This window comes from Plectropomus leopardus, chromosome 22, assembly GCF_026936395.1.
Source record: "Plectropomus leopardus strain MGB_pleo_1.0 chromosome 22, ASM2693639v1, whole genome shotgun sequence".
Taxonomy (NCBI): Eukaryota; Metazoa; Chordata; class Actinopteri; order Perciformes; family Serranidae; genus Plectropomus; species Plectropomus leopardus.
In genome coordinates this window covers 15,747,490-15,764,330 of record NC_142197.1, presented here as the reverse complement: position 1 = coordinate 15,764,330, position 16,841 = coordinate 15,747,490, and the positions used below count along the sequence as shown (strand labels likewise).

Below are 16,841 nucleotides of genomic sequence, written 5' to 3'. Positions count from 1 at the left end.
CCGCGCACAGGTTGCTAACATTAGCCTACAGAGAGCAACGCTATTGGCCTGGTAATGAAAACGCATTCTTTTGTGTTCGATGGCTTATTTGATCAATTGATTGCATGAAACATACTAAGTTGTGAACAAATCCCAAGTGTCCATGCTTCTCTATCTTTATAAGATAAATGGCGAACGTCATTTTGATAATAATTTTGCCGTAGTCCTGTCTGATTACGTGAACGCCATAGACGATTACTGATGACATATCAGGGCTTCAAGGGGTTGCTCCATCCAAAGGGGCTCTAGAAAACGACGGCTATGGGTAAAAATAAGAAATGGTGTTGGGCGTTAATCAAGTTTTTTAAAGTAAAAGGTCAGAAATGATCTTTGTAGTTATGTATTGATCTCCAGCTCTGAGCTGCTTTTTGATAAATGAGTCAACCATTTCTAACACAGAAATCTCATTTACTGTACCGAGCATGAGGGAATATTTACTGTATATTATTAGACTAAACAGTCGTTTGTTATCATGTAGGCCAAACACCTTCGCAGCGACCAACCTTTTCTCCGTACACATTAAAAAGTTAACAACATATTTTTTTTATCGCCCACATGGGTGGAAATTTATCTTCAGCTCACAAAACACAAGAAACATACAAAGCAGACGAGTAGTTAGTAAAACAAACACAAACAAGGAATAGTGCACATTAGAAATAATTCATGTCACTGTCTTTGGCTTTAATCTCATTAGTCACTTTGTTAAGTTAAAAATAAAGATGACACTTTGAATGAGGAACTTCTTAAATACGTACTTAGTTGTCCCTATTATAGGGCTTTTAGGGTTTGCTAAGTATTTTGCTTTTTGCTTGCCATTCGCACAAGTTCAGTGCTGATTTACCGACCCTCAACAATTCTTTCTTTTAACTGCTGAATTCTGTTTTTCAGGGAATTTATTTCACAAAACACAATGAACAACAAAATTCATTCAACACAATTTACTCGTTTGAGAAATCAACTCAACAGCAAGAAATCAGCTTGTTGCTGTTGTTTAAAAAAGGCATTTTTATATACATTTACCATATATAACAGTCCACTGATTTGTCAAAAATAATGCTGTTGATTTGATTTTCATCCTTCACAATTTCTTTAGCGGGAATATTTGAATATTTTAATCGTGCTTCTACTGTGTTACCCAAAGTGCTAAAATAAACAAAACACACAGAACAGTATTCTCAACTGTTGAGCTGCCGCTACAGTAAAAAACTACACAAACATAAAGAAGTACTCTGAAATTCATTCATAAGTTTGTTAGACAGATTTTGCATTTTTCAGGAAAAAAAAATTTTTTTCTGACAATGATGCTAAAATAGTAGGCAGACATATTTGGAAACAAAAGTTGTGCAATATTCTTCTTGTTCAGTTATGCATTATTTTAACCGAACATCCTGCTCTTTTTCTGTGTCATGCAATCAAGATAACTAATGACTAACACTAACAGCAACACTAACAAAACAAAATAAATGTACATTTTTAAAGCCATTTCATGGGCCCTTTGAGGGAAATGTAGACAAAGTTCACAAGCGGTCCATTTGAGGAGGAACAGTGCATCACGTGATTGCTGCTGTTATTGTCAACAGCTGCAGTTTGAATTTGTCATTTTTAGATCTTCGGCTCAGTCTCGTCCAGAGTTCACAGCCTTTGTTGTCCTTGAATTAATGAAATCAGATTTCCTGTAGCCACACTGTTGACAAAGACAGTGTTGATTATGCACACTATGTTTATGTTGTACCACAGAGACACACTTAAAGCTAATATGCGGTTTTACACTTTGTTGTCCCCCAGTGATGATATCAGCGATTACACTGTGACGACAGCGGGTCTTAATAACAGATGACCGATCAAGAGACTTTGAACTCAAGTAAAATCAGAAAAGGCTCTCCGATAAAAGCCTTTTTTTAGGAAGAAACTTAAAAGAGATCACTGACTTGGCCAACCTGATTTCCTCCTGTACATTGTTCTAGAGCCTCGGGGCCTTGACTGCAGTTACTTTTCAGCCGGGCCTCTGGAAAAGACCAAAAACTTCTTCCCGAAAAAGTACACACTAATGCATACAGCACTAAGAGGTCAGAGATACAACTATATGTACTGCTAGGTATCTTGTGAATTTTACCAAGGGATTTATAAAGTCTTTATCCCCAATAGTACACCATAATTTATTTGTTAGCAATACATAAAGATTATTTTCATTGTCAATTAATGTGTTGATTAACTCCTCGATTCATTGAATAGTTATTTGGTATGTCAAATATCAGAAAATGGTGAAAAATGTCAATCAGTGATTCCCAAAACTCATGATGATGTCCTCAAATGTTGTTTTGTCTCAAAGATATTCAGTTTAATGTCATAGATGAGTAAAGAAACAAGAAAATATTCCCATGTTTAGGTTTAGTGTGTTGGACTTAGTGGCATCTAACAGTGAGGTTCCAGAACTCAAACTTCTTCTATCTGCCTTCTGGGCTACTGTAGAAACAACATGGTGGACCCCGTGGAAGAGGGCCCACTCCATATGTAAATATAAACAGCTCATTCTAAAGTAACAACAACACAACAATTCTTATTTCAGATTACTATAAACTTATGAAAACATACTGAAAAACCCTCCTAAAACCTACATACCGGACCTTTAAGAATCTGGAACTTCACTCAGTTACTCAAACCATTTAATTTAATAGTGGACATCTAATCAATTAATCACTGCAGCTCTAATTTTGTATCAATAATCTAAATCTGTATAGTAAATGAAGCTTTATAAATAATGTAGTGCTGTAAAAAGTATAATATTTCCCTCTAAACTATTTAGGCATAAAGTAGAAGAACAACCAACCGCAACGCTTGACTCAAGTACTATTTGAGTAAATGTACTTAGTTAATTCCTACCACTGCCACCGTAAATGTATCAGTGTGAATGTTATGTTATGTAAATGATGCTGTACTAAAAGGAATGGCACCTTATTGCTTCATCTAAATAAATGACCTTAAAGAGGAGAAGTTTAATCAAAATCGCTCAACTGAAAACAAAAATTTTACTGGTTTCTGTTTCTGTTTCTGTGCTGTGCCACTCACAAAAAAATGTACGCTGTTTATGAAAGAGCTAAAAGATGAACATCTAAGAGGCTGCAGGAAAACATGTGGACAGTAGGAAGCATGTTAAAAAAAAAGTGGTGTCTAAAAAGATTTTGTGCAGGCAACACCAGAAACTCTGATAAGCAACAAATCCCAGAAAACGTGTTACACCGTGTAATGTGTTGCATGGATGAAACCTACCTTCCTGTAGGCTCCATGGAGATCTGTGTGTTTCCACATGGTGTGCAGGAGGACGCCCGCTGCCTGACCCGCTCTGGTTGGTCCATAACTAGGAAATTAAAAGTCAAAATGATTATATATTATCTGCATAACATACTATAAAAACAGAGAGGGGCACTTAATGAGGAGTGATAAAGTGAGTGCAGACGAACCCGCTGTACTTGCTGCTGATGTTGATGATCTTCGGGAGGGCTCCGTGGTTGACGATGGCTCTGACGTGCTCTTTGTCACTCTGACTCAGGTTAGTGAGGATGTGACAGAGAGAGGCCGTCACCTCTGTGGGCAGGTCAGTGCCGGTGTCGTCGTTTGGTAACATCCAAATTAACTCTTGCAACACCTGCTTCACTTCAGGGGGAGGAAGCAAATAAACATTGAAATGTGCAAAATTGAAAAGGCACAGTTTTGTGGTAGAAATTAAAAATAATAGATGAATATTTCAAAAGTATTAAATAATAATAATAATAATAATAGTAGCTTGGATTTATATAGTGCCTTTCAGGAGCTGTAGGGACATTTTACATATTTTTTTTTGTGAGGTATCTCACATTTGAATGGAAACAGTTACCAATTTCAGGGTGCAGTTCTGGGTAGCGCGAGAGGTTTTTTATTAGAGATACGGCCATCCTCTTCACATCACTCTCTCCCTCCTCAAACATCTTCTTTACGTGCTGGAGACCATTTTCCCGTTGAACAATGGTGAAGGCGATGGCCTCAGTCACCTGCTGGGCCATGAAAAAATACATCAAATAAGCGTAATATATAATGTATAATAACAAGTATGGTTTCTGATGCTGTTAAAGGTTTGTTTAGCATCAAAAGTTAAACAGTGTATGATGATAATTTTCCATCTACAAATGTGTTGCTTCAGTTAAACATGTGTATTCAAAGAAACTTAAGCTGCTAAACTGTTAAATTGTTATTTTAAGCTGCTAAACTATTAAATTGTTATTTTAGTAAACTACATCCACGTTAGGGGTGGGAATCACCAGAGGCATGCAAACGTATTGCAGTAATATTGCAATATATAGTGTTGTTTTGTTGTTTTTTTGCACTGCAAATTATGTCCCCTGAGAAAACTTTATCAACATGTTTTATCTGTTAAGATAATTTTATTAATCTGTTCATCTCACTTTAGTCATTTTTATTGCAGCAAAATAGTACTAGTGGACTGAAAAGGCCATTGATTTTATCATTCTAGTAAGATGCCAAAAGTTTAATTTGTATAAAATTATTATTGTCATTAATTTATAAAAAATCAATACTTGGTGTCAGTGTATCCAGACAATATTGCAATGCAAGATATTGCATGCTGTATTGATTTCCCCCCCCACTCCTATTCAACATGCACAAACTTAAGTTCCCTGCATTACATAAATTCCTACATAATTTAGTGCTGAACTGATTTGTGTAGTTATTGACCAATAAATCAGACAATAATGACAAATTTGTTAAAAAAAATAAATAAATATATATATATATTTTTTGCTTTTCTCCACCTCAGCTTAATTTTATTCATTATGAAATGTAATACGCAGACCAAATAAATAAAATAAAATTAAGCAAAAGTAAATAAGAGTATATTCATAACTGAATTGGCAGGACAGGTGCAATCCCACTAGCTCATTGACATTTCTTGATTGCAGCGTATGAAAAGAATCTCAAACTATGCACATGTGTCTGTTTTAGTATTATTCCCTGCAACATCCATAAAATAAAACAGCATTATATTGATTTAAAAAACATAATTTACGACTGTTTAAAGTGTTTAGGAAAGCAAGCACTTGCTGCCACAATTCAATGCTCACTTCTGCAGGATTTCATTGAATTTGAAATGCACTATAACCCAAAGTATAAATCTGATCAGACGCACAACTTAAACATTAAAAGTGTAAATAAGGCTGTGTGGTCAGTATATATGTGGTTCTTTCTGTCTTCACAGAATGAATCTATGAAACTGATGTGAAACACACAGTGTAAATCTGTCCCGTCTTACCGCTCCGCTCCCAGCGGTGATGTTCTGCAGTGCTCCGATGGCAGCCTCCTGGGTGTATTGACGCACACTGCGGGCCATCAGTGACAGATACATCCGGATAGTGATGGCGCTCCACAACCACTCCACGCCACTGGGGTTAGCCTTCTCCTCCAGCAGGGGGCACTGTCGCTCCAGATGCTGGGAAAAGACAGTTTATGAGATGCAACTGATTTAATAGCAGCAGGTTCGTTGGGTTCATATTGACAACAAGAGGCTATTATGCAGCAGGTTAACTGTGATTGACATACATTATTTCTCTTGTCTTGTTTTTCTTGCCCTAATTGTGCATCTTAGGTTTACTTGACCAGTGCAGACTGTCTGAGCATCCATGCCATTTTGCTGTATCATCATACTGTAAAATTACATAATTATAAGGAATTCAAACAGTCTAATGCTGCAATGCAGATGATTGTGGGGTGAGGTGTTGTTCATTAAATCAAAATCCTTTTACTTTCTCCCTCTGCAAAATATTAAAAAATATTTTAATGACTTTGTGAACTCGGGGTTGTGTATGTGACGTTTAAAACAAGATACAGGACACTATCAAGCAGCATCATGGGAAGTGCGGAATCAACCTTAAAGGACTAAAGTCAGGATCTTTCAGTCTCTGCTGCATCATTTTTTCTTTGATTCGTGCCCAGTGAGTCCGAATACTAAATCTCTGGAGTATCTTTAAAGGTCCTGTATTTTACTAATTTTCAGGTTTATACTTGTATTTTGGGTTTATTCCAAAACAAGTTTGCATGCTGTAATGTTTGTAAAGCACTTTTTCCTCATACTGTCAGCCTGTATTTAGCTTCTGCCTGAAATGCTTCGTTTTAGCACCTGTTTCTTTAAGCCCCCCTCAAAAAAAAGCCCAATCTGCTCTGATTTGTCAGTGTTTTCAGGACTTCCACATCTGTGCACGCTCAGCATCTCTGCAGTTTTTATCTTTATCGATCTTTTCACTGTTAATTGCATGTCAAACAAGAAACACAAAAGTGGACCATTTTGAATGTTTACGTTTCAAGTCTGAAATGGTCTCTATGTGTAGATGCAGGGAATTTTCAACCCAGAAGTGACTCAAAACCATCACTGAGATTCAGTAAATACTAAAGTCTCAAAAGCTTGTTTAAAGTGACAGTTGCTGAATACAGACTGCTTATTTCTCTGTGAATTCAACATTTTGAGACTTTCACAGCAATTATATAGCACCCAATACCTGCATCATATTTTAAAACGACATGGAAATGTTTTTATAATTTGGGACCTTAAAAAAACAGAACTACAGTAACATTTGGAGCACAAAGGCTCACAAAAACTATGGCACCCCTGTGCACACACTTCGGCCTGGGACCGTTTCTCATAGTTTCATGGCCCATTAAATTCAACTAAGGAACATTTTAATGCTACAGCATACAACGCACTAAGCAATAGTAAGGGAGCTCAGTTGAACTGCAAAGTTGGGGATAACTCTTTGCTGGTTTCTGACTCTGCTTTCATATTTCATGTAGACATTTGCTACGATGTTAATATAAAAATATAGACTAGATCTTAACAGCAGTCTTGTTGCAGTTGGCACAGACGCACCTGACAAAGTAGGAATGTAAAATGTATCAGTTGCTTTGATGTTTCTCTCCCCAAGTAAAAAATAAGAGAAAGATCAAATCTGATGGTTTCTAAGAAGCTGTTTTATGGGCGATTAAATCTGCAGAAATGCTGCAGTTTTCAAGGAATATTGCTCTCAAATATTACACAGCAAGAACATCTTTTGTGTTGTCAGTGTGGATTACTGTCCGAAGGGATTACCTCTGTGATCTTGGCACTGCGATAAGCAAAGCAGCCGACAGCTTTCTGCTTGGGAGCCAAGTTTTGTCGAGATTCTCTGAGATTTGTGGTGTACTTCTGAGGAAGCTCTGCCTCGATCTGATAAGACAGGTTGTGCAGGACACAGACGCAGTTCTCTGTGAACTTCAGAGCAGATATAGACAGATAAATATTAAATTAAATACAGTATGGTAAACTGTTTAATCACATAGATACAGCATACTGAGACCTAAATAGGGTACTGCAGGAATAATGCAATTCAGTGAGTTTTGCTCATTTGCTGGATTAGTAAACAGGCCAAAGGGCCCAAAGTGTCAGGGGCCTCTCTGGCCTTCACCTAAAAAACGTCCCTCAAATTAACTCGTACAAACCAGACATAAAAAAAGACCATAAAGACATGTGAAGGAACTGCAAAGAGACAAAAACAACCAAAAAAACACAATGATCTTAAAAAACAAAATGACTCAATACAAAAAACTACAATAAAAAAATCAAAGAGACACAATGCTTTTAGAAAGGCAAAAACTGACCTCCAAGAGCCACAAAAAACCTCAGAGACACAAAATGACTACAAATATACAAAATGACAAAATGAGCATCAGCAAAAAAAAAAACAACCAAAAAGACAAAAAAAAAATAAAAGAGCCACAAAATGACCATGAAAAGAAATAAAACAACATGAAAATTTAAATAAAAGGAGACATAAAACCACTAAAGATGTATAACGTCTACAAAGAGACCTAAAACAATAAAAAAAAAGAGGTAAATCCACCACAAAGTCTATGTGTTTTGCTTTGCATATGGTGCCCAGGGGCCCATTGTCTCATAATCCTCCCATGTGCACAAGTATGCATTAATGCATGTACATGTATATAGAAATTCCTACATACTATAAACTGCTACCACAAACATACTTCCTACACAGTAAACAAGTTGCACAGTACATCAAACCGCTGAGCAGGTTGTTGTGAAACAGACTGTGGAGATCAACATTTTCTCTATAAAGCTTATCATTTTTATTTCACCTTGTCATCCTTATAGTCAGCGATGGCTCCCCGGATGTAGTAGACCAGACAGTCAATTAAATTCTCACACTCCCTCATTGCTTTCCTTCCTTCTGGACCAGCAGAGCTCAGATTTCTGGAAACAAAAACAATCCGGGTAATGTGACATTTGTGTGTGTGTTTCAGCCACAGTTTTCATTCCCACTGACCTGTGTGAGAAGTCGGCAATGTTATTAACAGAATTCCAGCGTTACAGTATTGTAAAAAATCAATGGATGCACTGTTTTGAATCTCAGGCCTTTTCAAAGCCAGTAGCAATCATAACCAGTTATTTCACAGACTAACAAAAACTTGTTTATGTAATCAAACTTCCCCACAAAAAATACAACAATTCACATTCTAACTCCACACAATGGGTTCTTTGTGCCGTGTTGAAATATAAATCAGGGAGGTACTCGTCATTTTTTCTCATCCACAGGGAGCTCAAAAGCTTTGAGAACATGATGAGGAGAACTTGATAACATTGGGCCGGCGAGGACCGAGTGATTTCAGCTCAGCAGAGCAGAGAGAAGAGAGAGAGCTCGATGAATAATTCAGTCTTTCACTCATTTGACCTGGCTACGGTTGCCAGGGGAGCAGTGCGTCTGATATCTCCTGCTTTGTAAACAGAGAGAGAGAGATGATGTACGTCTTAACAGCTGAACTGACAGCATGACACATAATCTTACAACAGATAAGTTGTGGTTTAACACCTGACAGTAGAAAGATTTTTTATTAAAAATAGGATGGTGATTGCTTATCTATTTTGGTGACTAGGCGTGATAAGAAAACAGCATCATTTTTCATTAAGACTTTATATTAAAGGTGTATTTAGTAGCTGCTTTAATGATAATTTGTGACTAATAAAGACAAATTTCCTATAATCAGAAGCCACTGACAGGTATTTTGAGCTCTGAGATCATATTTAAAGTGGCATATATATATATATATATATATATATATATATATATATATATATATATGGTCTGTATTTTTGTGTTTCCTTTTTGTTTTCTGTGCACAGGATGTTTATGGGCATTGGCAGGTGAGGTTGAGGGCTTTAATAAAAGTCAGCAACCAGGTGCAACACCATTAGCAGCAGGCATCCAAGAGACATAGTGCAGAAAAACACAACAAGAGCAAAGCGAAATGCCAAATGAGAGTGAATCACTTTCATTTTCGCCGTCTAGTGTCAATCCAGCTGAGTATAGCTGGAACTGACCCTTGGTCTTCTGTCATTTAAGCAAAGTAAGTTAAGTTCCCTGCTTTAAACTCTTCATCTTTGTTAATATGTGACTTAAACTGGGTATTTCTCTCACCCATCACTGAGTAGCTGCCATGCTGTTTGCTTCATCTGGGTTTTTGCCAACAGGATTTACAATAAATCGAACAGAAACATAGCTCTTTCCACAGAAAAGCTGTCGGCGTTTCCTGCTTCTTATTACAGCAGGATTCAGGTGAAGGATGATATGAGTTTACACCATGCTGACAGACTGTTTACTGATAACTCAGCTTGGCAGAGACTTACACTGCATATTACTGTGGCTCTGCCATCTGTTAACTCTTGCCCTTTGTGATATCATAAAATAATGCTGCAATGACCAAGCGTGTTCTACTGTGCTGCTTTTTCACTGTTGATAGATTATAATATGATAACTTTCCCCACCAGTTCGTCCATAAGTTTTGTATTTAGTTTGGTGTGAGCTGAATATCTATCCCTCGGCGGTGGTGTCTGTTTACTCTAATCTATTAATCCACACTGCAAAAACTCACCGAGTTTCTAATTTCAAAGCGAACAAAGGAGCCTACCTCAGGCAGCCGGTGGCATTGTAGAAAGACTCAGCGTCAGCCAGGAGCTCATCTTTTGGGTTTTCGCCCTCAGATATGCCAGAACTGGGTACCAGAACAGACTGGGTGAGGACAGACAGGGCCTCTTTAGAGAGACGCTCCTTCAGAAGGTCATGAGAGGACAAATTCCACAAAAGACCTGGGAGTGAGATGGAAATACTTTATTAAAGGCACACATGTAACATGCTAAACTGGCCCTTTGCACAGATGTCTTAAAGCCATTATTATTCTGTATACAGTAAAGACATTAAAGCCAGTTGGCTTTGTGTACAGTAACTACAAGCAAAGTCAAAAACTGACCAGTAAGTTGTCGTCTGGTCTCCACATCATGGCTGCTCTTCAGTGCACGCAAAATGATGGCCAGGCCGTCATTTTCCTTCACCTCCATCTTGTTTTCGCTGTTCTGGTAAACGACATTGCGTAGAGCCCCAGCGGCGACACGCTGCACCTCCTCATCATCACTGTCCAAGAGCTGCAGGAGCTTTCCAATCCCACGGAGATAGTACACCTGGAGACAGCGGGGGATTATTGATTGACAGATGCAGCAGCAGAATCTGCGTAGAGCATGACATTCGAAAAGTGTGATTGGATGATAATTGACTTCGGCCGTGTTATGCATCAAAGACAATATTAAACAACATGAAACGGCTGATCTAAGTTTCATGGCCAAATTATATAAGCTATTTTACTGCTCCTGTTTAACCCTTTCTAACTAAACCCCCTTTCAAAGACTCAGAGAGAGATCTTTACCACATCTAATTCTACTGGGTTCAGTTAAGAGACGGAAATGCTTAAAACTGTAGACTTTTAAATCAGATTTGGACCAAAGCTTCTTTTCAGTGAGTTTAAAACCTGTTTGGCTATACTATTTAAAAGCATGACACTGCTGGAAAGACAGCCTTTTCATAAAGCTAGGCTGTCTATGCAGAACAAATAGGCAAATACTTTTGAAGTTTGAGCTAAATGACCAGAAAAAAAAACAGAAAAAAAAGAGGTAGAAAACCTACAAGTACCAGAATGCACTGCACTGCAGCAGACCAAAAAGATGCTCCAGCTGGCGGGTTACATAATGGAAGCTTATCTGTTTTGACACAAGAAACAATATTGCGGCTGACTGTTAACAAATGATCTCATAATACAGTTATAGTTAGGACCTAAATTAGCACTGCTTGGTTTTACAGTTAGATCAAGCAGTATCTGGAGGGATGAGGTGTGGTGATCAGTTGCAGCATCTTAAATATAACACTCTGGTCCAGACTTACATCCACATCTTGTCTCATTATGTTGTCTGATGGAGAACTACTTTGAGCTTCACTGTCATGTAACTGATGCTCAAAGATCCCAATGTCCCACTCACAAAGCAATTTTGATTTTAATGTTTTAACCCTTTTGGATTTATTGGTCAAACCCAGGCCAGTTCAGAAATGTAATAGCTGCTGTAACTAGGTGAAAATTTGCTACATCGTTTTAACTGTACAAACGGCGACAAGGAGGCGAAAAAATGCAAATACTACACACTCCTCCTCATCTGAAAATCCAGTTTGAGTTTTTGAATCTCTCGAGTGATTTGCTACTGTGATTCACTGTAAAATGATCCATACCATCTTCTTAGCATCGGCACTCTTGAAACATTGATTCTGTATGTGGCTGGCTGCACAGATCAGCGTTTCCTCATTATCCTGGGTCAACAGGTTCACGGCCCTCTCTAATGTCATCTCTGGAGGCTTGCTCTCTGACTTCCTGTGTGAGAGAACGACAGTCATGAATAGAAAAAAAAGGCATCATCCCCAAATGTGTCAAATTACAGTTAATGGTCTGAATCACACAGCAGGACAATACAAGAATATTTGAAAGTATTAAATGAACAACAACAAAAAAAAAGAGTCTTACAGTGTCATGACGTTCTGCGTTGGTATCTGCTGAACAGGAAGTTCCACTTCCATCTGCCTCCCCATGTCCACCTCCATACTCACGACCGAAGGTGGGTATGAACTCAGTCTGTTGAGGCTCCGCCCCTCCCTCCTGACCTGAGCCAACCAGGATAAGCCGTCATCAGGCTGTATAGCACCGAGCATCATATCGCCATTTGGTCCCTCAACAGTGTGTTTATCGTGTTTGACAACAGTTTGACCCCAGCTAGGGCTATATTCACCACTTTGCTGAAACGCTGCATTTGCAACCACAGGATGTGGCACTGCTGTCTGTCTGAATGACCTCTGGCGGTAGGTCCCGTATGCGGAAGTGGATGCGAGTGGCCGCCTGACACGAGGTGCCTCTGAGAAGGCATAGCGATGAAATGAATCGGAGGCAAATGAGCGGTCCAGCAGAGGGCCCATCCTGTGGGACCGACTGGGTCCTGGATGGGTGTATGTGTTGAAACGTAGAGTGTTATAATTGAAGGGACTGCGAGGTAACTCAGGGCTCGGTGGTGGAGACACTTCCACTCTCCTGGATGGCCTCTGCACATTGTTACTTGATAGAGAACAGTTGGTGAGGCTCAATCCATTAACCTGTGATAAAAAAACACATTGTAGTATGTTTATTCTGGTACTGTAACTTTAAATTCCTCTGGGTGGACTTAAATTCTACATGGCCATATATTATCCAAAATGACAAAGACCTGCGCACTAACTAGCTGTGCAAAAGGCCATTATAATGCCTCGTGCAGCTGATTAGTTATTTTGAGATACATATTGTATTAAAGTCTATGGAGGCCCATTCAGTCTTGTTGTATTTATAACTTAACACTCGTATAAAGAACAAACTCCACAAGAGTAATTGGTGTCATTTACATTACATGATCGAAATGTTTGCAATGTTGTATGATCTTAAACTACGCTGCATCACAATAAAACGTGTATTACATTATAATATTGTACATTTATAACAAAAAAAATTGCACTTATCAGCGACGCAATAAGCACATTGTCCACATTTACTGGGGTCCTGAAACTGATAAATCAATGATTAGTCAAAGCTGCAGTGGGTACATTTTTTAGCAAATATGACCATTTTTTGAATATCTGTCACTATATCCTGACAGTCGTACATGAGGCAGATAATCTGTGAAAAAAGAAAATCATGCTCCCGTGTTTCCTCATAGTACTCCTTATGACATTTGCAAAAATAAAAAATAACCAATCAGACAGCTGTCAATCATGCCAGCCTCTACCTGCACTCCAACGGTCAAATTACTCAGAACTAATCAAATATGAATCAAGATTCTGTTGCATGGCCTATTTCTCACCTCATAAGTTTTTAGACACATACTTTAGTGTACTGTTTAGCTGTAAAATGAAAAATTTTGCTCCAGCCGATGGGCGGTGCTTGGTGCTTCCGTCGACAATTTCCAACATGGTAAACAGGTCAAAACCTGTCTCATTTTACTGCAGAACAGTACACTAAAATATATAAAATATGTTTCTGAAAAGATCTGAGGAGAGAAATAAGTAATGCAGTAACAGAATCTTGATTCATGATCAATTTGAATGCAGTTCATGAGCAGTGATGGACGTGACTAACTGCTCCTCGTTCTCATCTCTGATTGGATTTTAAAAATGCAATCAGATTTTAATTAGAAGCAGTAGGAAGAGTAGAAGGTACATTATATTTTTTTCACATATACTTCTTTCAGAAAATAGTGCAAATTTCAGCAAATATGACGCAGATATTTTCATAAAAGTTAGCAACTGTAGCTTTAACTACTTAAATCATTTGGTAAAAAAGGCTGCTCATTTTTGTATACTTAACAATGACGAAATGAAATTCTCCTTTATTTTACCAAGTCAGCTGGCAAAATAAATTAAAACCTAATTTATTATTTTTTTCAGTTTCAGGGCTTCTTCTACCCTGGGCTAACTCTCAAAAACTCTCAAAACCTCACAAAATAATGTCGAGCTCAAATGTTAGCGCCCAGTGATTTGTCTGACAGGCCTGGAGGCTCTGAATATAAAACCGCAGCAGGCCATTTGACTACATTCAAATTATGGCGTACAATATGTTCGTGCAGTTCTTTTATAATGGACAGGTACAACATTCAAAGAGAGAACATGCAAAGTATCAAACTGACTACACTGATGAATATCATGGAATTAGGGAACGCCAAAAGCTGAGATGATTAGTTTTAACAAGAGGACAGGGACAATCACGATTGCACCCTTTATGTTTTACATGAAGCCAATTATCAGTGTGTGTGTGTGTGTGTGTGTGTGTGTGTGTGTGTGTGTTGGACATGTATGAGTAAAGAGAGTGAGGTAAACAAGTCCTTTACCTTCATGTTTAGTAATTGTCCATCTGTTGCGTCAAAGCTCTTTGCAGTGTTTCTCTGTAAATGGACACTACCTGAAACAAGTTGAGAGGGTTTTGTTAGATGAGGGGATGACTCCTAGCATGGCAGCTGAAGCTACAAAACTGCCAATACTACACACCGATAGTACTGTGAGAGTTTGTAAACTGCAAACCAAATGTCGTGTTTATTTGCATTACGAGGGACTGATAAGATAATACTGATTATTAGTAGTTAATGAGACCGATAACCAATACTTGGACCTGATATGCATTTACACTAAAAACAAAATAACAAAATACAACACTTTGTTTAAAAAGTGCATTTTAACTTTGTTTAAAATGCCTTAAGCAAATCTTTAATCAAAACTGAAACTTTCAAAATCATATACAATGCGTTTCCATTAACTTTTTTTTAATAAAAAGAAAAAAAGTGAAAATTTAATTAAAAATGAATATATACAAATAGCACCCCAAGGTTTTACAGAGTAAAAGTTCCTCTCATGCTGACATTTTCTTTGCACTTTCTAATTAATTCACTGATTCCCTAATAAGTCAATCTACAGAAAATTAACCGACACCTACTTTGGCACCTAAATATTTGCTGGTGTTTTGGTTTTGATAAATTGTAATGGACATCTTTTTTATAACCAAATGATTCATGAGGAGAACAATTTCTAACTTGTAGATCAACGTGGTGAATCATCTTCTGAAAAACACGTCTATAAATCAATAAGTAACGACAAACTGAGCTCTTGCGGGACGAAATAAATGCTGCCCTAAAAGTATTATTTTTGGCTGATGGTTGGCAGGACTTTTGGGGATCTTTATTTAGGTTTCTAATCTATAATTAATAAGGTCACAACCCTGTGGAAAACAGGCCAGTGGGTGAGATATTAAAGCTAAACTCTGTCAGCTGTCACATCCACTTCCCTTAAGGCACATGAATGAAACTGCGGGAACCTGTTGGACAAGGAAACTATCATGCGGCATGAATACCACTCACAAAAAAGCCTGTGTTGTCTAAATGATAGAAGACCTCTGAGGATGACCCCCGGATAGAGAAGGTTGTTTTTAGGGTTTGGTGGTCTATAGGAGTAGGAGTGAGGACCCACTGAGAGGCTCACGAGATGATTAACCGTTTGAAACTTGAGCAAATTGGGTTGATTTCTTTAGTAAATTAATAATATTAGTAAAAGTACTAGAAAATTAGTGATAAAAGGGGGACAAAAAGAAAAAAAAACAAGGACATGACCTGGACAAAGTGCTTAAATGTAGAATAACTATGTAACATCATTTTAAATATTAAATTATGATCGTTTTAAGTAAAGTTTTTCCCTAGCTGTTTTCTTTAAACCCTAGGTGTTTTCTCTAGCTTTTTTAAAAAATAATCTTCTTGAAAAACTAATGTTTTTCAATTTCTGGAAGATTTCTCACCAAATTGCTCATTGTATTTTTTCCCCAAGTTTTTAAAAGATATTGCACCAATTTGCTTAAGGTTCAAAGGTTTAAATACTAGTTAAAGACATCATAGTGTGCTGTATCCTTGTTTCATTTTGCATCGTTTTCGCTGTCTTTAGTTTCATTGAATGCATCTTTGTTTCTCTCTCTTGACTGTATGTTGCTGAGCTTGTTTTCACTTGTTCTGTTGTCACTGCATTTCACAAAAAAAAATCATTCAATTCATTTTTAAAACACACGATGGTTTCACATACTCAGGCTTTAACTATCGAAAAATACTAAATCAAATGAAGAAATCTGAGAGCTTTATAGAAGTAAAACTGCTCACAACTCATAAACACATTAAACCAGTGACAATGGGTCACATGCAGACATCATTTAGGGACGTCACCAACCAATAAATGATGGGAACTACAGTTTATCAGAATGCTTTCATTTTCTAATACAGCGTTTCCAAAAACTGATGGTCAAAATCAGATCATTTAAGGTCATTATTGTTTCTTGTGTTTATGAACAGTTGGAGGGAGACACCTGAATGTACCTCAACAACTTCTAGTTGTCACGCACTGTTGTGGAGAGTGTGTAAAGATACCAGAGAGGCTCCTGTATGGTGCCTTTCATTCATAAATAATCACAAAAGAAAACTTCAAACACACATTACCATTAGACACAGCCCTTTTCGCCTTCCGTGCCAGTGTGAGCTGGACCTGCTGGTGAACGCGCACACTCCGCTCGTTTGAACTCCCTCCGGTCGAGGATCTCGGTGTCATTTTGGCAGGTAGAGCCAGACTGGAGTCCTCCAGCAAGAACGAGTCCTGCGCAGGTAACGCAGATTTAAAAAACACCTCCTGCATCGTGCGCAAATGTAATCCAAACAGACTAAAGCGGTCGCTTCATTTAACTCGACGGCTGTTGTTCCTGGGTTTGTGCTGCTTTGTTGTCCCTCTGATCGTTTAGGAGGGACTAGTGCACGAGCCTACCTGACTGCTGACACTGAGGAGGGCGGGGCTACAGGCGACACA

The 16,841-nt window shown here is 38.0% G+C and overlaps 1 protein-coding gene across 2 annotated transcripts; it reads right to left on the bottom strand.

Annotated features, from left to right (window-relative positions):
• Window positions 1-699: 699 nt before the first annotated feature.
• pkp2 (plakophilin 2) lies at window positions 700-16,841 on the bottom strand. 2 transcript variants are annotated; one of them, XM_042511357.2, is made up of 13 exons: window positions 16,481-16,841; window positions 14,345-14,415; window positions 11,965-12,584; window positions 11,676-11,814; window positions 10,375-10,582; window positions 10,036-10,213; window positions 8,209-8,323; window positions 7,166-7,327; window positions 5,339-5,515; window positions 3,911-4,067; window positions 3,498-3,690; window positions 3,307-3,394; window positions 700-1,723 (listed from the first exon to the last, which is right to left on the bottom strand). In XM_042511357.2, the coding sequence occupies exons 1-13, from the start codon at window positions 16,671-16,673 to the stop codon at window positions 1,655-1,657; spliced, it is 2,370 nt and encodes a 789-aa protein (XP_042367291.2). In that variant the 5' UTR covers window positions 16,674-16,841; the 3' UTR covers window positions 700-1,654. The 2 variants fall into 2 exon arrangements, with proteins under 2 accessions (XP_042367291.2, XP_042367292.2); XM_042511358.2 differs by having other exon boundaries at window positions 3,911-4,064; window positions 16,481-16,840.

Coding starts and splice junctions, on each gene's coding strand:
- pkp2 (XM_042511357.2), bottom strand. CDS start 16,673: ATGCAGGAGGTGTTTTTTAAATCTGCGTTACCTGCGCAGGACTCGTTC. Junction 11,815..11,964: donor ACGCAGAACGTCATGACACT/GTAAGACTCTTT, acceptor TCTCTCACACAG/GAAGTCAGAGAGCAAGCCTC. Junction 7,328..8,208: donor CTGACTATAAGGATGACAAG/GTGAAATAAAAA, acceptor TCTGCTCTGAAG/TTCACAGAGAACTGCGTCTG.